Source organism: Aptenodytes patagonicus, chromosome 5, assembly GCF_965638725.1.
Source record: "Aptenodytes patagonicus chromosome 5, bAptPat1.pri.cur, whole genome shotgun sequence".
NCBI classification, from domain to species: Eukaryota; Metazoa; Chordata; class Aves; order Sphenisciformes; family Spheniscidae; genus Aptenodytes; species Aptenodytes patagonicus.
The window spans coordinates 55,079,930-55,099,183 of NC_134953.1; the positions used below are offsets into that span (position 1 = coordinate 55,079,930).

Here is a 19,254-nt window from a genome sequence, read left to right on the forward strand (position 1 = left end):
GATGGAATACATTTTTTCTTCAAGCAATACGTAATATGCATGATTTTACTGAGCTACATCAAAGCTTTGAATTATTCTGATTTCACCATATGGAGTTGTCCCATATGTATGGTTTGACAGTGACTTAATCAGGGGTGAAGGTCTTGTATGCACACCAAATCCCCTACTCTTTAAATGATTACTGTTTGCTTAAAAGAATATCTGCAGCTACCTATGTAGTTGCAGTACTGTGGCAAGCAGTATTCTTTAGTACTTAGGTACTTCACAGCAGTAAAGCAGAGTATCTCAAACCAGTTCTTAAGGCTCCTGAGTCATCTATAGCTACTTAGTAATTTAGCTAGGAAAATTAATCTATCCTTCATGTAACTGATTTTGCACTTAAATGTACTGCATTATTTCTCCCATCTTTAAAACACCTTGCAATTCAGCTATATTAATTGTGCTAAATTCTTAGTCGTCTTTAAGAGAAAAGGTGAAGGGGAGGCAAGGAACAATTGCCCAGTCACTTCTGGCTTAGATGCTGATCCAAAGTGAACAGGTCTTTTCTTTTTTGTCACTAGAAAAGGAAAGCAGAATAGTCTTTTCCCAAATCACAATGACAGTTTGGATTCTCACTTACATCATGAAAGTGTCTTGCAGCTCCACAGTCAAGTTCGGGGAGGAAGCTACAAAACCTAGTTTGGGGCATTTTCTCAGACTGGGTGAGAAACGAAAAACACGTAGTTATTCTGCTATGTATTCAGCATTCCTATTTTTCCCCTTTTTAGTCTGTTGCTCAAGTCCTACGTGATGAAGATTGTCCTTCGATGATCATTCCAAGCAGGCCTTGTGAGTGGTTCTACTTCTTACACACAACTTAGCAGATTATAAGCGTTCACATTAAAGCACAACTCCAGTCTGAAAAGTGTTTTGTTGCAAGGTCACTAGGAGCTGTCTGTTATCTGACAGTGACATCCATTCAATTTTAAACAGTTTGAAAGTATAAAGATTTATTATTTTTTTTTCTAACTGCCATCTGTGAACATTCAGCGTGTGATCGGGTCAAGCTGAGCTGTTTCTTGCTCTTGAATCGTCACTGATAACAAAAGCTTTACAGCTCAAATTGTGCCTTCCAAAACATGTGAGCAAGCAATCCCATTGGCATCAAGAAAATGCCACGAATGTAGGAAGGAACACGTGGCCAGCTGTTGAAGTTCAGATGATACTTGAGTCCCGTTGCAGTGCAGCTCGCTTTTCAGTTGCAGTGCTGGCTATGCAGGGCATACAGAGGAATTAAGGGGCCAAAAAATGGTTTTGTCACTGTGGTCAGCAGGTATTTCTGAGCAGATAATCACAGGTCTCAGAGCTCATCTCAGCTGCAGAAGCGTAATACCAAGAGTATCTGTCACTGACCCAGGAGCTCATGCAAATAAGAAATTGCTGTTTATTTTTCCATGGTTTAAAATAGACATCATGTAAACCAGGGACAGATTATCAAAAAGAGAAAATATGGATTAAATTTTTTAAAAAATTAAGAATTTGTATGAAAACTGAGGTACTGACCCAAAAGACAGAAAATAATTTGCAAAGAAGCTATTATCTTCTTTTAGACTACAACAAGGGGCAAAGATTACAGAGGGAGGAAGAGAGACATGTTACTTAATTATTTCCTCAGAATAATTGGTGGGGTAGATATTCTAGACTGAATATTGAACCCTGGCATCAGTATTGGTTGGAACCTGATAAGGAAAGCACAAAATTGTTATATAAAGTACAGCTGTGTAGGAGGTCTGACCTGCTCTTCCCTTTGGAATGAAAACCAGGACTTTTTGCAGCAAAGAGCAGGGCAACATAAATGAGTATGTAAACATCTCTCCTTTTCTCTCTCTTTTATAATCTCCTCCCTCTGTCTAATTAATAGTTTCTGTCTTTTTTCCATTGCTTCCTCTCCAAGAATATCTAGTGATAGTGGCTGGTACTGCAGCTCATCTGGCATATAAGGAACAACTTGACACTTGCTGTTATGTGTTATTTTGGGTGCTAATACCATTTGTGACCAGTCATGTTGAGTCTGTCCCTGGGGGCTGGTTTGATTATTACCATGAAATGACATATTTGAGAAGCTGCAGTTTTTGTAAGCTGCCCAGATACTGACAGAGAGTAAGTTCCGCATTTATTACAAATTCCTAAACTGCTATAGATACTACTGTTGTTATTTGGTAGCACCTAGAATCTCCAGATGAAAGCTATGATCCCACCATGCCTGAGCTTGGACAAAAAGCCCCAGAGCATAAAAATCATAATCTTGAATATAATGGCTCTTCCAAGATTTGTCAAAGTCAACATATCTTTAGATAATCAGTTGAAAAACAATTGACAGTGAATCTGAAATGATTTAAACATGTTGCAAAAGACAAGTGATAAAAGTGGAGCTTGACATGAAATGTAATATGCATGCTTTGTTTTCATATTTTGAATAGTTCTTAAGAGATGCTTCCCAGACTTCTCCACGAAGAATGGTGTGCTCACCGTGGCAAATCAGACTACGTTCAAAGATGGAAGAGGGAAAACAAGAAATGTAACTGATCTCAGGGAAGCTGCAAAGTAGGTTTTACCCTTCTTAAGTGCTCGTTTGTTGGATTCTGAGATTGTGAAATAATTTAGGAATTGAAAAAATAATCATAATCTGTTGTAGCAAATGGCTGAGGATACCCAAGGAAAACTTGCTAGTAAATGGTCTCTCTGTGCCTGGGCACTTGCAAAGTTCCAGTAAGGAAAACCAGCACTGTGGTATGCAGAAATGAGCACGGAGCGAAAAGTTTTAGTCTGATTGTCTCGGAGTGACTGTCAGTTTTTAAATAATTCTTGTTGGTTTTCCTAGCAAAAATTAGTATTAAAGAAAGCTAAAGGAGGTTCAAAATGAAATCCTCATGCTGCAGGACTCAGGCCAGCCAGTAATGGCCTTGGCGATTCCTTCCTATAGTGGCCTTTCCATTAACATGGACTGTCCTAGTACTTTGGGCATCTCACCTCGTCAGAGTGCTCCTGTTTTTAGTACATGTCTAAAGATCAAAAAGCAATGTACTGGGCTCTGATGCATTACACCACCTCCCTTGCAGATGGACAGCAAGTATCTCCAATCCTGGGCATCAACCAGGATGAGAGAAAACTGCTGCAATAGCCTCACTTTGCCAGCTGCTGTCAGTCCTCAGCCCATCTGGAGCGCAGGCTTACCTCTCAATCCAAGGCTACCACATTCTAGCACCTTACCAACACTGATAACACCTGCACCTTATTAAGTTCCATTCTTCTGGCATCTACAACTACATTGTCTGTTCTTTGATAAGAAGATCCTTCATTTCTTCTTAGGAAAACATAAATGTGGGCAAGCACTTTGCAGGATAGGAAAACAATTCCATAAAGTTAACCTTTTGCTTCACTGAGCTGTTTTTTGCTTCTCTGCTATTAGCAGTTCTAGAGTCACAACTGTTTGGCTCTTGGTACATTGCAGATCTTAATAGTATACGCTTTTCTTGTGACATAATAAGCAATTCTATCTGGCGATAGTTGGTATTCATAAAGCTTTTTTAATAAAGCTTTTTCAGGAGCTGTATAGACATTTTTACACAGTTTTTTTTCCTTGGCGTACCTGTGATTGATGTTGGCTTGGTTACAGAACTGCAGCTGGAGGATAGTAATATACTCTTATCACTAGCAAAGATATTTCAAATTCTTTCACTGAGCCTATTTGTTGTTTAAATAAATTCTGCTTTTCTACCTAAAGTAACCTTTTCTTTGGTTTGTCTTTTCTCAGCGGCATCAATAATGTCCTGGATGCAAGATCAGTTGGAATGAAAATTTTTGAAGACTATGCCATTTCTTGGTATTGGATTTTAATGTAAGATTTTCATGGGTATTTTTAATTTTTCCAAACTCACTTTGGAGCATGCAGGGAATTAAAAAATAGATTATGTATGTGTTTGTTACCAATCCTACTTTTAAACTCAAGGAGCAACTGTAATTTCCTTTCATCCCATGATAATAACGTTGTTATGGTTCTGTACATGAGGTAAGGATAGCACAGCATACATAGATAGAGTGTCAGTTGATCTGGGGTAGCTTTTTAATATCCTACCAGGCAAAAAAACAGGAGGTGCTGTCTTCTGTTGCAGGACTCATCTGCGTGGTAATTCCAAAACTGAAAAATCTTAATTAAGAGACTTTCAAACCAATTGCAGTTGCTAAGTGTCATTACTATATATAAAAACCACATAATTTCTAAATTAATACTAGCAATATATAGTTAAATCCATTATAATCCATAAATCCAGTATAAATCCATAAATCCAATGCAGCAGGCAAAGCAACATCAAGAACAAAAAGTATTGAACAGTATTAACTTTATCTTGCAATTAATACTCACTAATCACCAATTAGTAAAAATGCAGCACTGAAACAAAAGAAGTAGCTATTTTGCTGAAGCAAATATATAAGTATATGTGCATTCTTAGCCCATTAATACTGGTTTTGATGGACCAGGGTGTTGATCAATTTAAACAGGAGCGGAAGTCTTTGCCAGGTGAGAGCCTATAACATGCACATATTAAGCATACATTATTCGAGCCTGAATGCAAATCCACAACAATAAATACATAAACTTTAGATAATAAACTTAATATGGAGAATTAGTCAGTTCAGTAACATAAGTTGTCAGCTTTTAAAGGTGTTCAATCACTGGTGGGAGGACAGCTTTCTCATAGTCTAATACTGTGCTCACAATAGTCAGTGGCAAGAAACTCACTGGTATCCAGCAAGCTCAGTTCTCTCTAGATCTCTTACTGAAATCAGGCTTATGGTACAGATTCTTTCAAAGGAGATAGCACTGAACAGATAGGCTGGAGAGAGAATTGACCATTTTTTGAACAGAAATTCTAAATACTGAAGCCAGTTTCCACATTTCAAATATGATATTTTTATAAGGAATTGTTGCTACTTTTAAAGTAGTTGGATAGAATTTTCTTCACACTTTTCACCAAATGATAGCATACATTAAATGATTTCTGGACAAACATATTTAAGTGCCAGAGTTTGGGTGATGACAATGAAGGCCTGATAGTGAAAGGAGGCTGGATTAAAAATTAAATATGGAATTGCTCTAGTCTTTTTAGCATACCCAAAAAGAACTGCTGCTTTCAAGCCTCAGTTTAAGGGAACCAGTCTATTGAGGACAGTTGTTACCACGTACTCAGTTTTGGTGTTACTAGGACTCGTGTATATCTAAAGATAACTTTAGATAAAGGTAACTTACTGCTTTCAAGAATAGAGTCATAAGCTCCAAAACCACGACTTTTTTTGAGGAATAAATTCTGAATTTCAAACAAGCCATTCAGAAAGAGAAAATACATCATGCTAGGAAGCCTTTAAAGGGCTAGGACTTAAGACCAGCTTACAAAGGTTTAACTAAATAAGCTGATGTTCTTTTTCTTGTCCCTCTGCCCATCTGACTTAGTTTGCCCAAAACATCTGGTTTTGATTGTTTATGATCAGGCTGACCCATTTTTTATCTTTGGTAACTGGCTAAATAAGTTGGGAATGTTCAGAAGAGAAGTTACTGAACACGGGCAAGAAGAGGTTTTAACTTTTTTTGAGTCTGTACTAATACAAAATTCTGATGTAGCACCTACTAAAAATTCTGAGAAATGAAATGTGCTGTGAAGCATCTGAGCTGGATGTTTCTTGGATGGGATTATTATTCACACTGCTTTATTCACATGGCTTTATTCACATTGCTTTAGAATGATGCCTCGCTGAGTAAAAAGGCCTTTTGCAGTCATTTTTTCCTTTCTGACTTGCTTTCTGGGAGTGAAATGAAAACAAATATTTGCTTACCACAGACTTGATAAAGAGAAGACACTCTGTAGATGTCTTTCCTAGGGGCCCCATTGATAGCTCTTAACAGTTTCTTTTTATGCATCACAATGCCGTGATCATTTCTTCTTCTGATGGGTAAAAAGAGTCACTGGTTTTCCTCCTAAATTTAATTCTTTTTTTCTAGGAAAGCTCCTAGAATGTTACTTTACTAACATTGTTTCTTTGTAAGTAGGGATTTTTAATGGAGGACATAAACCAGCAACCTCCCCACACGTAGGTATTCCTCCAATTTAACTTCCTGTTCTGTAGACTAGACCATGGCCTGAAAAAGGCAGTGAGTTGTTCAGCTGGTGTAAATGACCAAAAAGGCATTGTACTAGTCCCATTCAGCCAACCTGAGAACCTAGTGTGTACAAACATTTCTGGCTCTGCCCTGTGAGATCATCATATATAAGCTATTTGTTTCTAATAGCAGATAATAGCCATGAGGATGTATTTCATAAGGAAGATTTTGAAATACATTTTTACAAATCATTCTCTTATGTGAGATGAAGTGACCCTCGTTTGGAGTAACAGGCATGCCAGGAGGTGAAGATTCTCACACTTGTTTTCCCTGTGTTTCTGTTTCTTGTCTTTCTAGTGGGCTGTTCATTGCAATGATTGTGAGTCTGCTCTTCCTTGTGTTATTGAGGTTCACGGCTGGGGTTCTCTTCTGGATTTTCATCTTTGGTGTGATTGGAATTATAGGTTATGGTAGGTGCAATCTTCTAGCCTCTGAGGCTGTTTTTCTTTATTGCTTAAGTTTGGGCAAGGAAAATCAGTAATTACATCAATTAAATGGTACAATTGGGAGAATTAATGCCTAGTTTTAGACACAGTTAAGTGAGAAGGGCTTAAATGGCAGCGAAATTTAGTAAGAATCCAGCTGTGCTGATACTTAGCATCAGATGTAGTAACCTGGATTATCTACCCACAGTATGCTTAGTCTGTATTCACTTGTACTGATATTTCTTTTCTGTGTATGTGGTGTTATAGTTGACTAGTCTCACAGTAATGCATTTTTGGTTTTTGCTTACCTGACATGCTGAAGACAAAACACTTGGCTTGTAAAAGATTTTTTTAAAAAACTTGTCTTTGCACTCTTCGGAAACACTCATTTTATATTGATTGCTTTTTAAAAGGCATCTGGCATTGTTACTGGGAGTATGATCATCTTAAAGGAATACCTGGATCTGACCTCACTGTTTACGATATTGGATTCCAGACAGACTTCAGAGTGTACCTGCAACTGAGGCAAACATGGTTAGCATTTAGTAAGTGCCCTTTAAACTTGGTATCTGTTAATGGATATTCAGGAGAATCAATCACTGTCTTGCTACAGTTTCTGCCTTGTTAAATCTCCTCCTCTACATATGTCGCTCAGAGAAGTAAGCAGAATTCTTTCTTTGTATCATGCAAAAATCTACTTTTTTGCAAGAAGACTAGTATATTTGTAAGGGGAGATAATGCAATTGCACTGGTGATGAGAGTGAAAAATGCCCGTTACTAGCATTCCATTTCCTGTGTGTTCAGTCTTCATAATGGGGAAGTAGAAGGCAATAACTAAGTTAGTCCTGATGAAGTTGCATAAGGAAGGGCATTTTTCTCTCCCAATCTGTTTATTCTCCCTCTTTAAGGACCCTCTACACATCTTTGTAGAACTGTTTTCATTCAGGTCACTGAATTTTCTTGGAGGCTGATCTAAGACTGTGGAATGAACCATCGCAAATTTCATCACCTTTATTTTCAAAAGTGTTTCATTGCCTTCTCTTACAAGGGCAGTGTATTTAAAAGAAAATCCTACTGGAACAAGACAGCCTGCAGCATACACATCCCTCCCCGGGGAAGGAGGGGCAGAAGAGAGGACAAATACCTGTCAAATATTACTTGCACTGCTGTTACTGCTCTGTTAGAAGGCACACAGACACAAACTGATGATGAATGGAACGTAACCTAAAACACTGCCTCTCCCTATTGGTAGCTAAATTAATAGAGCAGTAGTTTACTGCTTACATCTCCTTTCTCTGCTTTGTGTCTGCATTTAACTCTGTGTTGGATCATTGAGCTCATGAGCCATCTTCTACATATTGTTGAGGCAGAGCTTTTTAGTATGCTATCCCTAGAGAATATTAGGACTTCATTATGTTTTTCCTTGTAACTCTCCAAGCCATTCCCCTGCCTGATTCTTAGCAACCAATGTATAGTTTATCTAGAGGTCAGTGTCACTTTCAGTGAGTAAATTGAGGTACTCAGGAATTAAATTACTTTTCCAAAGTCACCCAGCAAAGCAGTTAAATATCCTTGAAGAAAACGTAGGTCCTCTTAGTCCTAGTCTAGAACTCATCATGTACTGACATTGCTTTACTTTTTCACAATGTTTGGGACAAGCTACATTAACTTAACAGAGCTGAACTGGAATGTGACCAATTTTAAAGAAACCTGATTATGTATTCCTTCATGGGGAACCATATCAAAAAGAGGTGCTGACATACATGTAGCAAACACTTTGTTCTGAACAAAGTCTGTGGCTCTGAGGACCACAGCGGTCTTCTGCCACCTGCAGTTCTGATGGCTAGGGATACTGATAATACTTGGGATTGCAATTTAATGTCATCTGTGACTATCTGGGTCTGGATTCGGAGACTGTCTAAGCTGTGGGACCTGAAGCCAATTCCCATGTCCCTTTACAAACCTCCAGACAAGCCAAGGCTTAGGGATAATAACCCTTCTGTCTTCCTCTCCCTCCACAAAACTTCTTGGTTTCAGCTGGAGGAGACAGGTCCTGCTGCATGCAACCATCCACAACTGCTGGGCTGGTTTAAATGTTGTCTAACTGTCTGAAGCACCCAGAATTAATGGATATGTCTGAGAGTCAGAGGAGATGTGCTTCAGGCGTTAAAGACTCTGTCTTCTCTAGATGAAGTCCAGAGAATTTTTTTACTTTCTACTGCAGAAGTAGGTTTTGAACTGACACAAATATAAATCAGACTGAAGCAGACTCTTTAAACCAGATCTGGGTTATGATTCAAACGCTGCTCATAACTAAGAGAGGACATGTTCTGGAACATGGTGCTCTCAGTTCTTTGACCTCAGAGCAAGTTTGTATGATTCCAGCAGCACAACTGGAAGGTGAAAGTAATTTGTCCAAAACTGTCCTATCTTAGCCTCTTCTTTTTTTTCACTCAAATGAGGTGAAAGGAGGTCATGCCAGGTTAATACACAAACAAACCTATTGATTTAAGTACATCTAAATGTTAGAATAATATATATCAGAAAAATGCACTCGTGAAAATGTTGATTCATCTCCTTTTTATTTATTTTATTGTATCTAAATACTACAAATTAGCAGCATTAGAGTATGAACATGCAAAATGCTTGTTTATGAAAAGTAGAATTTGTTAAGGGTGAACTGTATCTAAGGCCAAATGCTACAGTCACATTTAAGTAAATTATTATCTTTGTCTGAGAATGATATGTTCCACTTTTCTTCTAAAATTATAAATGCTAATGTCAGGGTCCTACACATTCTGACTAACTCTCTGCATGTAAATTTCCTTACGCTGGAACTTAGAAAACTATGAAATAGGATTGAAGATTGGTAGGTGCAGTGAGAGAAAGAGAGAATGCTTTAGCAGAGAATTTTATGGAGTTCATGAACAATAGTGTATAATACAAGGAAAAAAAAACAATTTACAGAGGCAGCATATTGGTTCGATTCTTGATAAATCTAACTTTTTTTGTTTGTTTACAGTGATTATACTTTGTGCTGTTGAGGTCATAATCATACTGATGCTGATCTTCCTAAGGAATCGGATCCGGATTGCTATTGCACTGTTGAAGGAAGGTAGTAGGTATGTTTGTCTGATTTTAATATATTTTGAATTTTATTAAATGATCTCTAGGCTACACTCTTCTTGAGCTTCATCTTGCACTACCAAGGGCAGAAAGTTGGGGGTTAAAGTACAACACTGGATTTGTTGAGCTGAACAGGTAGTATAAGGAATGCCAGTTCTCTGTTAATGAGGCTGTGCTTATAAGAGCTTTCTCTTTTGCAGTAAGACATTTCTTATCTCTCAGCTCCCTGCCTTAAGAGTACATATACTGTTAGTGGTACGACGTATCCTCAGTGCAAGAAGGTGTATCAGCAGAAATGCTAAGTGTGGTACACTGTTAATAGGAGCCTGGGACCTATATCTGCCAACTTTGCTCTGTCATTGGATTGTCTCTGGAGTGACATACTAGTGGTAGAGGATTGGTGTTGTTTTGGCTGGGGCTTTCATTTAGGAAAGACTGGATTCTTCTGGCTCCAATCAAACTTTGTGTGGACATGCATAAATCTGCAGAGAGAAAAGGAGACTTCCATGACCAGATGTTGTCATATGGTGCAGTCCAAGACACTTCTTTTCAGCTCTGAGTACAGAAGAAAGCAGAGCAGGATATGAGAGTTGAAGGCCTAGGAGACCTCTTTGTTTTGTGTTTCCTGAAATCTGCATAGACTTTGTTCACAGTGGTTCCTGTTTTACACAGTGCCAACACTTAGTTCTTTTTTTTTTAAAATGGGAATGTAACAAAGGAGAAACAGACTTAAAACGTCAGGCCATTGGATTTCATTGCAAATAGGCTAAGGTCTCATAGGCCTTGGAAGTAGACCTCTGTTGTTAGAGCACATAGAGTTTGCTCTGCATTTATGTACACTTGCTTGTAGTTTTCTGCCACCTCCGTTGACATTGTGGTTCTCAGGAATCAGGATTTGGGATTTTTGTAATGGGATTAAGAAATACTGAAGTTCTGTATTCAGCCAGGTACCTGTTTCCTGTCTTATGCTACTGTGCAATTAGAGCATAGCAATTAATTTTGGCAGCACTAAATTATACTCTAATTCCTGTTCATTAAAATCCAGGAGCACTTTTAGCACTCTGCAACACTTTTGTTCACAACCTTGACAGGTAGAAAGATTTCAGAAAGTTCATAAACTTCCTGCTGAGAAGTAATAACATTCTGTAGTTTTTCAGCAGCATGGAAAGGTCACTTGAGGGTGATGTTTTTACTCTCATGCATAATGCGTGAGGTGAAACACTGTATGTAATTACTGTAAACGTAACAGACCATGCTCTGTATTCAGGAAGATCAAAAATACGCTGCTAATGACTGGAAATCAAATTACATTTTTCAATATCTTTTAACTACACTTTCAAAAATATTACAATTATAATACTAATAATTGACTTGAAATCCATAGTTAGAAACAATTAACAGTTGTTACTCAGTTTGTTGGAGTAACTGTCCGTGGTCTTAGTGGTAACTAAGAGGCCTGCTATTAACTGCTGAACACTGCTAATATGTAGTGATTATTTCTCAGACAGCATAAGGCTGTGTGGCTCTTAATGGACTTTTACATCTCCAGACTCAGAGAGAAATTGATGTGTTGCTCTTAACCTCTTGATTGCCCATGACAGTTCTCTTGCATTCCCCCCAGCATTTACTAGTTTAGCAGCAGGAACTGAGTAAATTTGTCTCCTTTTACATTCTGGAAACTGCCTCCTATAAAACAAATAGCATCGGAAGTGCCACAAGTCATAGGAGAAATACTATAGGAAATAATAAGAGACAAAAAGGCTTGTGATAAACTTACAGGGTCACTGGAAAGAAAATTCAGAGTAATGGGAAGAGGTAGAGAACAACCTGTAAGCTTCAGTGAACAAAACACATGCTCTCTGAAATCACATCCAGTGAGATACCCAGCTGGAGGTGTTTGCCTCTGAGATAGCTGCAGCCAGTTTACCCAGAGGGGCTGTATCAACTCACTCTTTTCCAGAGGAGTCGTCCCTGGCAGAGTAGGAACTGGCATGCTCAAGTTCCTGCTCACTAGTTGCATTCTAGCCACAAGAAGTATTAGTAGAATGTCAGCCTCTAAAACATCAGCCTTGATGTTAAAAGGAGCTCTCTAAGCTGTCAACAGCAAAAGGCAAGCACCACTCATTTATGGCACATGCAAGGAAAGTCACATAGTCACAGGAAGGTGTTAGCATGTCCCAGCAATACAAAGACAAGTTGAATGTCCCTGCCCCAAAATAGTTAGTACTTAAGGCAGGAAAGGGGCTGGGAACAGAGTCCTCAAATACAAAGTAGCAAGAGGCAATTTCAGGTGTGTAGGATCTGAAGGAAGGGCATAGGAACTGAGCAGAGTGGGATGAGGAAATAAAGGGTAATGTCTGCAGCAGTCAGCAGAGAGATGTGATTGAAATGGGTTTGTGACCTGGAAAGAGCTGGATCTGTGAAGCAGTAATGGAGAAGGAGGAAGTAGAAGACAGGCTTGAACATAGCAAATTGATAAAGTTGGCTGTAGTGCTGCCAATAAAAGTGGAGCGGTAGAAATGACAAAGTGAAGATGTGAAGACATTTGAAGAAAGAACCTGCAGTATTCTGAGATCCCAGCACTAGATTATGCTACAACTATCAACAAGTAGCTCAAAGTAAAAAGGATGATGCTAGAAGAGGACTGATAAAAAGCTTGTTTCTTAAATTGTTGTGGCTTACTAATATGTTTTCTTTCTTTCGTAGGGCTATTGGCTATATAATGTCTACATTGTTCTACCCAATCGTCACCTTCATACTCATTGCAATTTGTATTTCCTACTGGGCTGTGACAGCTGTGTATCCTTCTGTCTGTGTACCTCTCTGGAGGAACAGTTGTCTGGTCTGCAAGACCAGATAATTCTCTGCTTTCGCCTTAACCAAACAAGCATTAAGAGGGTTATTTGGTCACTTAGCATTTGCTGCACTGATGCACTCTTCCTCACTGCACTTTACATGTGATGTACAAATCGGACAATGAATTTAATTTCATTAAAAATAACTGGACTAAAATTCATGCCAAGGCAGGGGGATCATACAAGGCCTTGTGTACTACATAAGGTTGACTTCAAGGGGTAAAAAAGGGCCCTCAGCAAAGAGTGAATATGGTCTTTAATGTGCTGCATGCTCTGTAGGCCTGATGTTAATGGTCTTTTAGTTAGCTGGGGGTGGGGTGGGCTCCAGGTGTGTTTTGTTCAGAAAAGTATAGGAAAGGAGTGAGAGAATACAGAGTGCATACAGTGCACTGAGTCCTCTCTAAATTACATAACAGCAACCACTGTCTGTCTGTTCCCGGAACAGCAAGGGTTTGCAAGGTATCAGAAAGGGGAAAGTTGCTTTTTGAAAACAAATTGTTCTTTCACATGCAAAGAGGGTCAGTTGTTGCTGTTCAGGACAATGTTAATTTATCCTTATGCTCTGTGTCTACTTCCACCAAAATACGAACTGTCAAAGAACTACTGCATAATCTGCCTTGTCAAAAGTAGATGTGCAGGAGAGACTGAGTCAACTTTCAAGGTTATTCCCCTTGCCCACTCTGGTCAGGGGTTATTACAGCTCTGGGATGGAGTTTGCCTTAGTTCTCTAAGTAATGAGAGTATTCAGTCTTGTCTATCAACCCTTCATATACATTGCTGCATAGCAAGAGCAGTTTTTCTGTTATCTGTACAAGTTCTTTAGAGCTAGTGGTTACCCACTGCAGAATCTTAAGTTGCTCAAAGTCTACAATTCTGTGATTCCTCCTTAAAATATTTCATTCAGTTTTCTGGCTACATCAGGAGAACCTGTGTATAAAGTAATGGCTAATCAAACACTGTGCAAATATGCAAACCTGACTTGTGACCCAGAGGTAAGTGTAACAAATACTTACCTATAGTGAGAGCTATACTAACTGCATTTCTTAATCACTATTAAATGCAATGCTCGTAGAAAATATGTATATTCTAAGTAATGTTTCCTCATGTTAAATGTGAAAATAGTACTCAGTGTTCAGATAACACTTCTTTGTTCAAAGCAATTTACAGACATAAACTAATTTTTCTGCTAAACTGTCCTGTGAGGCAGGTAAATATTAACTGTTCTAATTTACAGGGTGAGAAAGGAAGACACAGAAATACAGGTTTATTTGGAAAGGTGTTCTTGAATTCATGAGGATTCTATTTCGTGGTCCTCAAAAGGCAATGTAAGACTTTGAAAGCTGTGCCTCGAACTTGCCCAAGGACTAGCCATGTTTTGAAGCAGAGGCTTAGCTAAATATTGGGGTTCTTATGGCACAGCAATGACCTTTATGAAGCTCCAAACATATTTGTCTTTTTTTGTTTGTTTTGTCTTCAGTCAAATGTTTTGACTTGACTGTGGGGTTGAATTTAAGTATTTTTTGAAAACTAGAAATATTTATCAAATGTTATAGCAGGGTTATTTTCAGGTGTTTAAATTTCAATGTACTGCTGTGGTTATGTATATCCCAAACAATTCCCCACCCTGCTGATGTCTGAACACTAAAAAGAAAGGGATGAGAAATTGACTGGTTTTATTTCATGCCCAAACTGAGCAAATACATGAAATGAACAATAGAAATAGGGAAAAGTAATTAAATGTAAAGACTGCTCCTGTTTTAATACTCTGAGATAGGTAAGGGAAATTGTGACCACATCCACAGCTTGTATAAAATGGCATGGCTCAGCTGATTTCAGTTCAACTGTGGTGATTTACCCAAACTGAGATTTGGCCTCTGGTTTTCAAATATTTTTTTTTTTTTTAATGTGAGCAGGTTTTCTTTAATGAAACTGAAGTGTTTATGTATCTTAAAAGTAGATTTCTGAAATTCAGATTCCATTTATGTAGGTTTCAGGCATGTGGTAAACAGCCTTGTTTGCTAACTGCATAAAGTTAAGCACCTGCATAAGACATTAATACGAATCCTTAAATATGTAAATATGTTACATAGTATTGGAGTGCGGTGTTGAATGAGCTAATGAAACATCAAACAGAATTATGTTATTTGTATTAAGCTGCTAAACTTCAGAGACTGTGTACACAGAATTCATTGCTTACCATTGTGTTGTTTATTTTTCCTTCTATACAGACTTTTAACACAACCAATGTGACTAAATTGTGTCCGGGTGCTCAGTGTACTTTTGCTTTTTATGGAGGAGAAAGCCTGTATCATAAGTACATCTTCATCTTCCAGTTAGCCAATGCCTTTGTCTTTCTCTGGCTGGTGAACTTTGCAATTGCACTGGGTCAGTGTACCCTTGCTGGTGCCTTTGCCTCTTATTACTGGGCCTCTCGAAAACCAGCTGATATTCCACTGTGGCCACTCTTCTCTTCATTTGGACGAGCAATACGGTAAGACTGTGGAGCTGGATGTGAGCCTTGTCATGTATCCAACAAGTGCTCTTTTTACATCTAGGGAAGCCAGACTTAGAATATCGAATGGAAATGATTAGTCAGCATTGTGGTTTAATCCCAGTAGTCAGCCAAGCCCCATGCAGCTGCTCGCTCACTCCCCCACAGTGGGATGGGGGAGAGAATTGGAAGGGTGAAAGTGCGAAAATGCGTGGGCTGAGATAAAGACAGTTTAATAGGTAAAGCAAAGCTGTGTGCACAAGCAAAGCAAACCAAGGAATTCATTCACTACTTCCCATCAGCAGGCAGGTGTTCAGCCACCTCCAGGACAGCAGGGCTTCATCATGTGTAGCGGTGACTTGGGAAGACAAACTCCATAGCTCCAAACGTCCCCCTCTTCTTCCTCCTTCCCCCCAGCTGTTGTTGCTGAGCACGACACGATATGGTATGGAATATCCCTTTGGTCAGTTGGGGTCAGCTGTCCCAGCTGTGTACCCTCCCAACTTCTTGTGCACCCCCAGCCTGCTTGCTGGCAGGGCAGGGTGAGGAGCAGAAAAGGCCTTGACGCTGCTCAGCAATAGCTAAAACATCGGTGTGTTATCAATGCTGTTTTCAGCACAAATCCAAAACATAGCACCGTACAAGCTACTATGAAGAAAACTAACTCTATTCCATCCAAAACCAGTACAATCAGGAAAATGTAGTTGTTAGGGGGAGACTGAATCCTGTAGCCTAATAGCAGCAGGGCTGCTGCAGCTCCACGCCGCCAGGTCCAACCAATGACAAGGCTGAGCAGGTACTCCCAGTAGGCACACATGTATACAACACTTATATACACAGCTGGCCACACAGATTGACAGACAGACAGACACAGCACTCACACAAACACCAACAGCACCAATGGCTTCATCCTGTTCCTCTCTCTGGTGGATCAGAATGAAGGTCCATTAGTATATGTAATTCCCACTAATGGACCTTCCTCCAGTTAGAATTTTATTTATATAAATATACACACACATATGCACATACGTATATAATTGTGCATATACACATATGTGCAATATAACAGTCATTTATTTTGTTTAGATACCATACAGGTTCGTTGGCATTTGGAGCCTTAATTCTTGCAATTGTCCAGCTTATTAGAGTAATACTGGAGTACTTGGATCACAAACTGAAAGGTGAGATTTATGAATCTGCTCTATGTTATTAAGACCTCCTTTGGTAAATTACTTCCTTATTTTCCCAAGATGTTTCTTCAGCAATGAAAAGAGATTAATTCCACATTATTTTTAGCCACTGTAGTTCCCTTTGAAGCCAGTGAATTTGTGCTGATTTACTCAAATTGAGTCTATATCCTTGGGAACTTAATGCAAAGTTCATGTGGGATGTGGATCTGATCTAATTGAAAGCTAGTCGGCTAAATTTCATTGAGAAAGAGAGTCCATACCTAGAAGAAAATAAATAATGTTTCTGCTTTTGTGACAATTTAAGATTTTCTTCTGAATAGCTTTCTAGGTTCTGAAGACTGTTCGTGAGTTCTATGTATGATGTACTCTCTCCTTTTTTCAGGTACACAGAACTCCTTCACTAGATTTCTACTCTGCTGCCTCAAATGCTGTTTCTGGTGTTTGGAAAAATTCTTAAAGTTTATAAACAGAAATGCCTACATCATGGTATGTGCTGTCTCTGCATGTGGTCTCCCCTATCTGGGACACTAAAATACCATAGCCACTACTAGTTGGTCGACAGCCAGCAGTACTAGAATCTGCTGAATAAATAATGGGATTTATGGGAGTTTTCAGGAAATGCATGTGGTCCTACCATGAAAAAGTAAGATCTTTTTTTTTTCTTCTTCTAAACTCAGCCTCTTTTCATGCCTGTCCTTGTCCATTCCCCTCACCCCCCAAAGTAAGTGGGAAGGAATGGCATAACTGGTTAACTCCCCCTCTGATTCAGCAATTGAAGTCCTGATTTCAACAGGAATATTAGCTTGTTTCAGACTGCATGTTGATGACGCTTCTGTTTGGAGGTAGTGTTTGAATAAGGAGGTCAGAAGGCATGTGGTATCTGTATTTCCTCCTGGAAGTTAAAAGCACAAATTCTACTAGCAGCAGCAGTGATATTACTCTAAAATAACCCTCCTTATCTTCCAGAAGAGAAATTCCAGATTTTCACCTAAATAAACATACACAGATTTCAGCCTTGGATGTTCTGACTTGAAGCAATTTCAGTGATTGAATGGTACAGTCATGGACCTGTTATCCCAAAGGAGGTGGCTGTGATGGGTCTATTATAACCCATGTTCATGCAATTGATATTTCAAATTAATGGCATCTTGAAGAGGAAGTATTCTTTTTGACTGTCTTGTTTACAGTTGGTAAACTGACTGCACTAAGAGCTGTTCTAGTATATCTTACCCTTGTGGACACTATTCCAGGAAGAAGAAATGGTTTTGTTCCTGAAAACTTTAGCTGCTTTACTTTATGCTGATGTAAATCCACTGACTTTGATACTGGTATTGCTGATTTCTTCTTAAGTGAGAGCAGCATCAGGTCCAAGGAGATATCTGCAGGCGTCAACTCATTTCTGCTCTATGAGTGCCTGTTCCTTTCCACTGACTATAAATCTAGTGTAGGTAACTAGCAAAGTGAGAAGAATCCCTCAGCAAGTACCTTATTTGCTCTACTTGGCAAACTAAGAACTGAGTCTGCTGCCTGCAAGATCACAAGGGGTGGCATGCTCATCACCAAGTGATTTGAAGGGGAAAGATGGATAATATCCTGTCCCAACCTGGTGGGAAGCATTGAGGAGTAGCAGATGACTGGGGGAAGTGCTTTATGTTCATCTGAGTTTCAAGGCCACATATTACAGAGAACTACGCATTACACGCAGTAAGATTCTGGCATACAAGGAGGTATCCTAATTATTTAAAATACTTAACAGCTACTATTATTTTGCAGATTGCCATATATGGTAAAAACTTCTGCACCTCGGCAAAGGAAGCATTCTTTTTGCTCATGCGGAATGTGGTGAGGTAAGGGGCCATCTCCCAGTCCTTGGAAATGTCAGGATTTCCTGCTATTGCACTCTGAAGACACTTCTTTCCTCTCCCACATCTCCTCCAAATATTATTGTAAACAGCTTCTGTCCTCAGACATGGCCCTCACTTCTAACACTCAGTGTGTAACAGCAGGCTGTCCAGTACAGTAACCTATGCAAAGTTGATATAATCTAATAGTTTTGTTGCTCTTTTAAATTCATAAGCACCCAGTAGATTGTAACAGTGCCTCCAAGGAACCAATGGAGCCCCTGAGAGGAGATCTAGGGATATACAGGAATGGGGTGCTCATCATCTGCTGTATGTGTGTTTCTTGAGCTTTGGTCTACTCATCGTTTGTGAAAAGGAAAGCAGAAAGACCTAAGTCTTCAGATTATCCAGAAAGCTTATGGGGTGTCAGAGAGTGGCAGTAAAGAGAGAGTACTTTGCTTTCAAAACCAGTATCTTTAACACAACCAGATGTCCCCTGGTGCTGGGAACTCCCCTGGCCCTTTTCCCCACTACCAAGACTCCTGCCAAACTCCCTGTTCTCATCAGTACTTTTCTTCATTTCTCATGGCTCTTCCTGTACTACTGTGAGATAAAAAAATAATGGGAGAATAACTTAGGAGCAGGCCATGTTGATGCAATAGCAGACAATCTAATTACCAAGCAAGAGACACAGTAAAACTGGTTAGGTGGTTTAAATTATTAAGCAAAGGACTGGGAGGAGGAGAGGAATGGAGGGGGAGGCTGAAAGACAGGAAAATGGAAACAATGCTTAAGAAAGAAGAGGAAAGGATTGGAGGTGGGAGAATGAAGTGCATTCATTCTGTTACCCTGTGTTAATATCAGTACGGTGGTGTCCACACCATGTAGTGCCTGTGCAATAGGAAAGAGAAGCTGCCTTCGTTTCCTTTCAGAACATCACCTCACTGTCCTTTGTGCTTTTGCTCTTAATCAGTAAGAGCAATAGCTAAAAGCCAGACATATAATTTTACTGTTTCAAACAGAGATTTTTTTGACCTTGTATATTTTGCTAATTCTGAATTATGACAGGTTAATGATGATTTGTTCTCTTTAATATTTCTTAACGTTTATCTTTCATGGTAGTCAGTGCTGTA

At 39.1% G+C, this 19,254-nt stretch overlaps 1 protein-coding gene across 3 annotated transcripts in view; it reads left to right on the forward strand.

Moving 5' to 3' along the window:
- The window catches only part of SLC44A5 (solute carrier family 44 member 5), a 116,997-nt gene that overhangs the window by 87,681 nt on the left and 10,062 nt on the right, over window positions 1–19,254 (forward strand). For all 3 annotated transcript variants that reach the window (XM_076339880.1, XM_076339882.1, XM_076339883.1), the window contains 12 exons: window positions 768–828; window positions 2,460–2,583; window positions 3,794–3,877; window positions 6,491–6,603; window positions 7,032–7,163; window positions 9,641–9,740; window positions 12,451–12,543; window positions 13,504–13,591; window positions 14,828–15,090; window positions 16,177–16,271; window positions 16,663–16,766; window positions 18,054–18,127. In XM_076339880.1, the coding sequence (XP_076195995.1) occupies window positions 768–828; window positions 2,460–2,583; window positions 3,794–3,877; window positions 6,491–6,603; window positions 7,032–7,163; window positions 9,641–9,740; window positions 12,451–12,543; window positions 13,504–13,591; window positions 14,828–15,090; window positions 16,177–16,271; window positions 16,663–16,766; window positions 18,054–18,127 (1,331 nt within the window). The remainder of the gene's footprint in view (window positions 1–767; window positions 829–2,459; window positions 2,584–3,793; window positions 3,878–6,490; window positions 6,604–7,031; window positions 7,164–9,640; window positions 9,741–12,450; window positions 12,544–13,503; window positions 13,592–14,827; window positions 15,091–16,176; window positions 16,272–16,662; window positions 16,767–18,053; window positions 18,128–19,254) is intronic.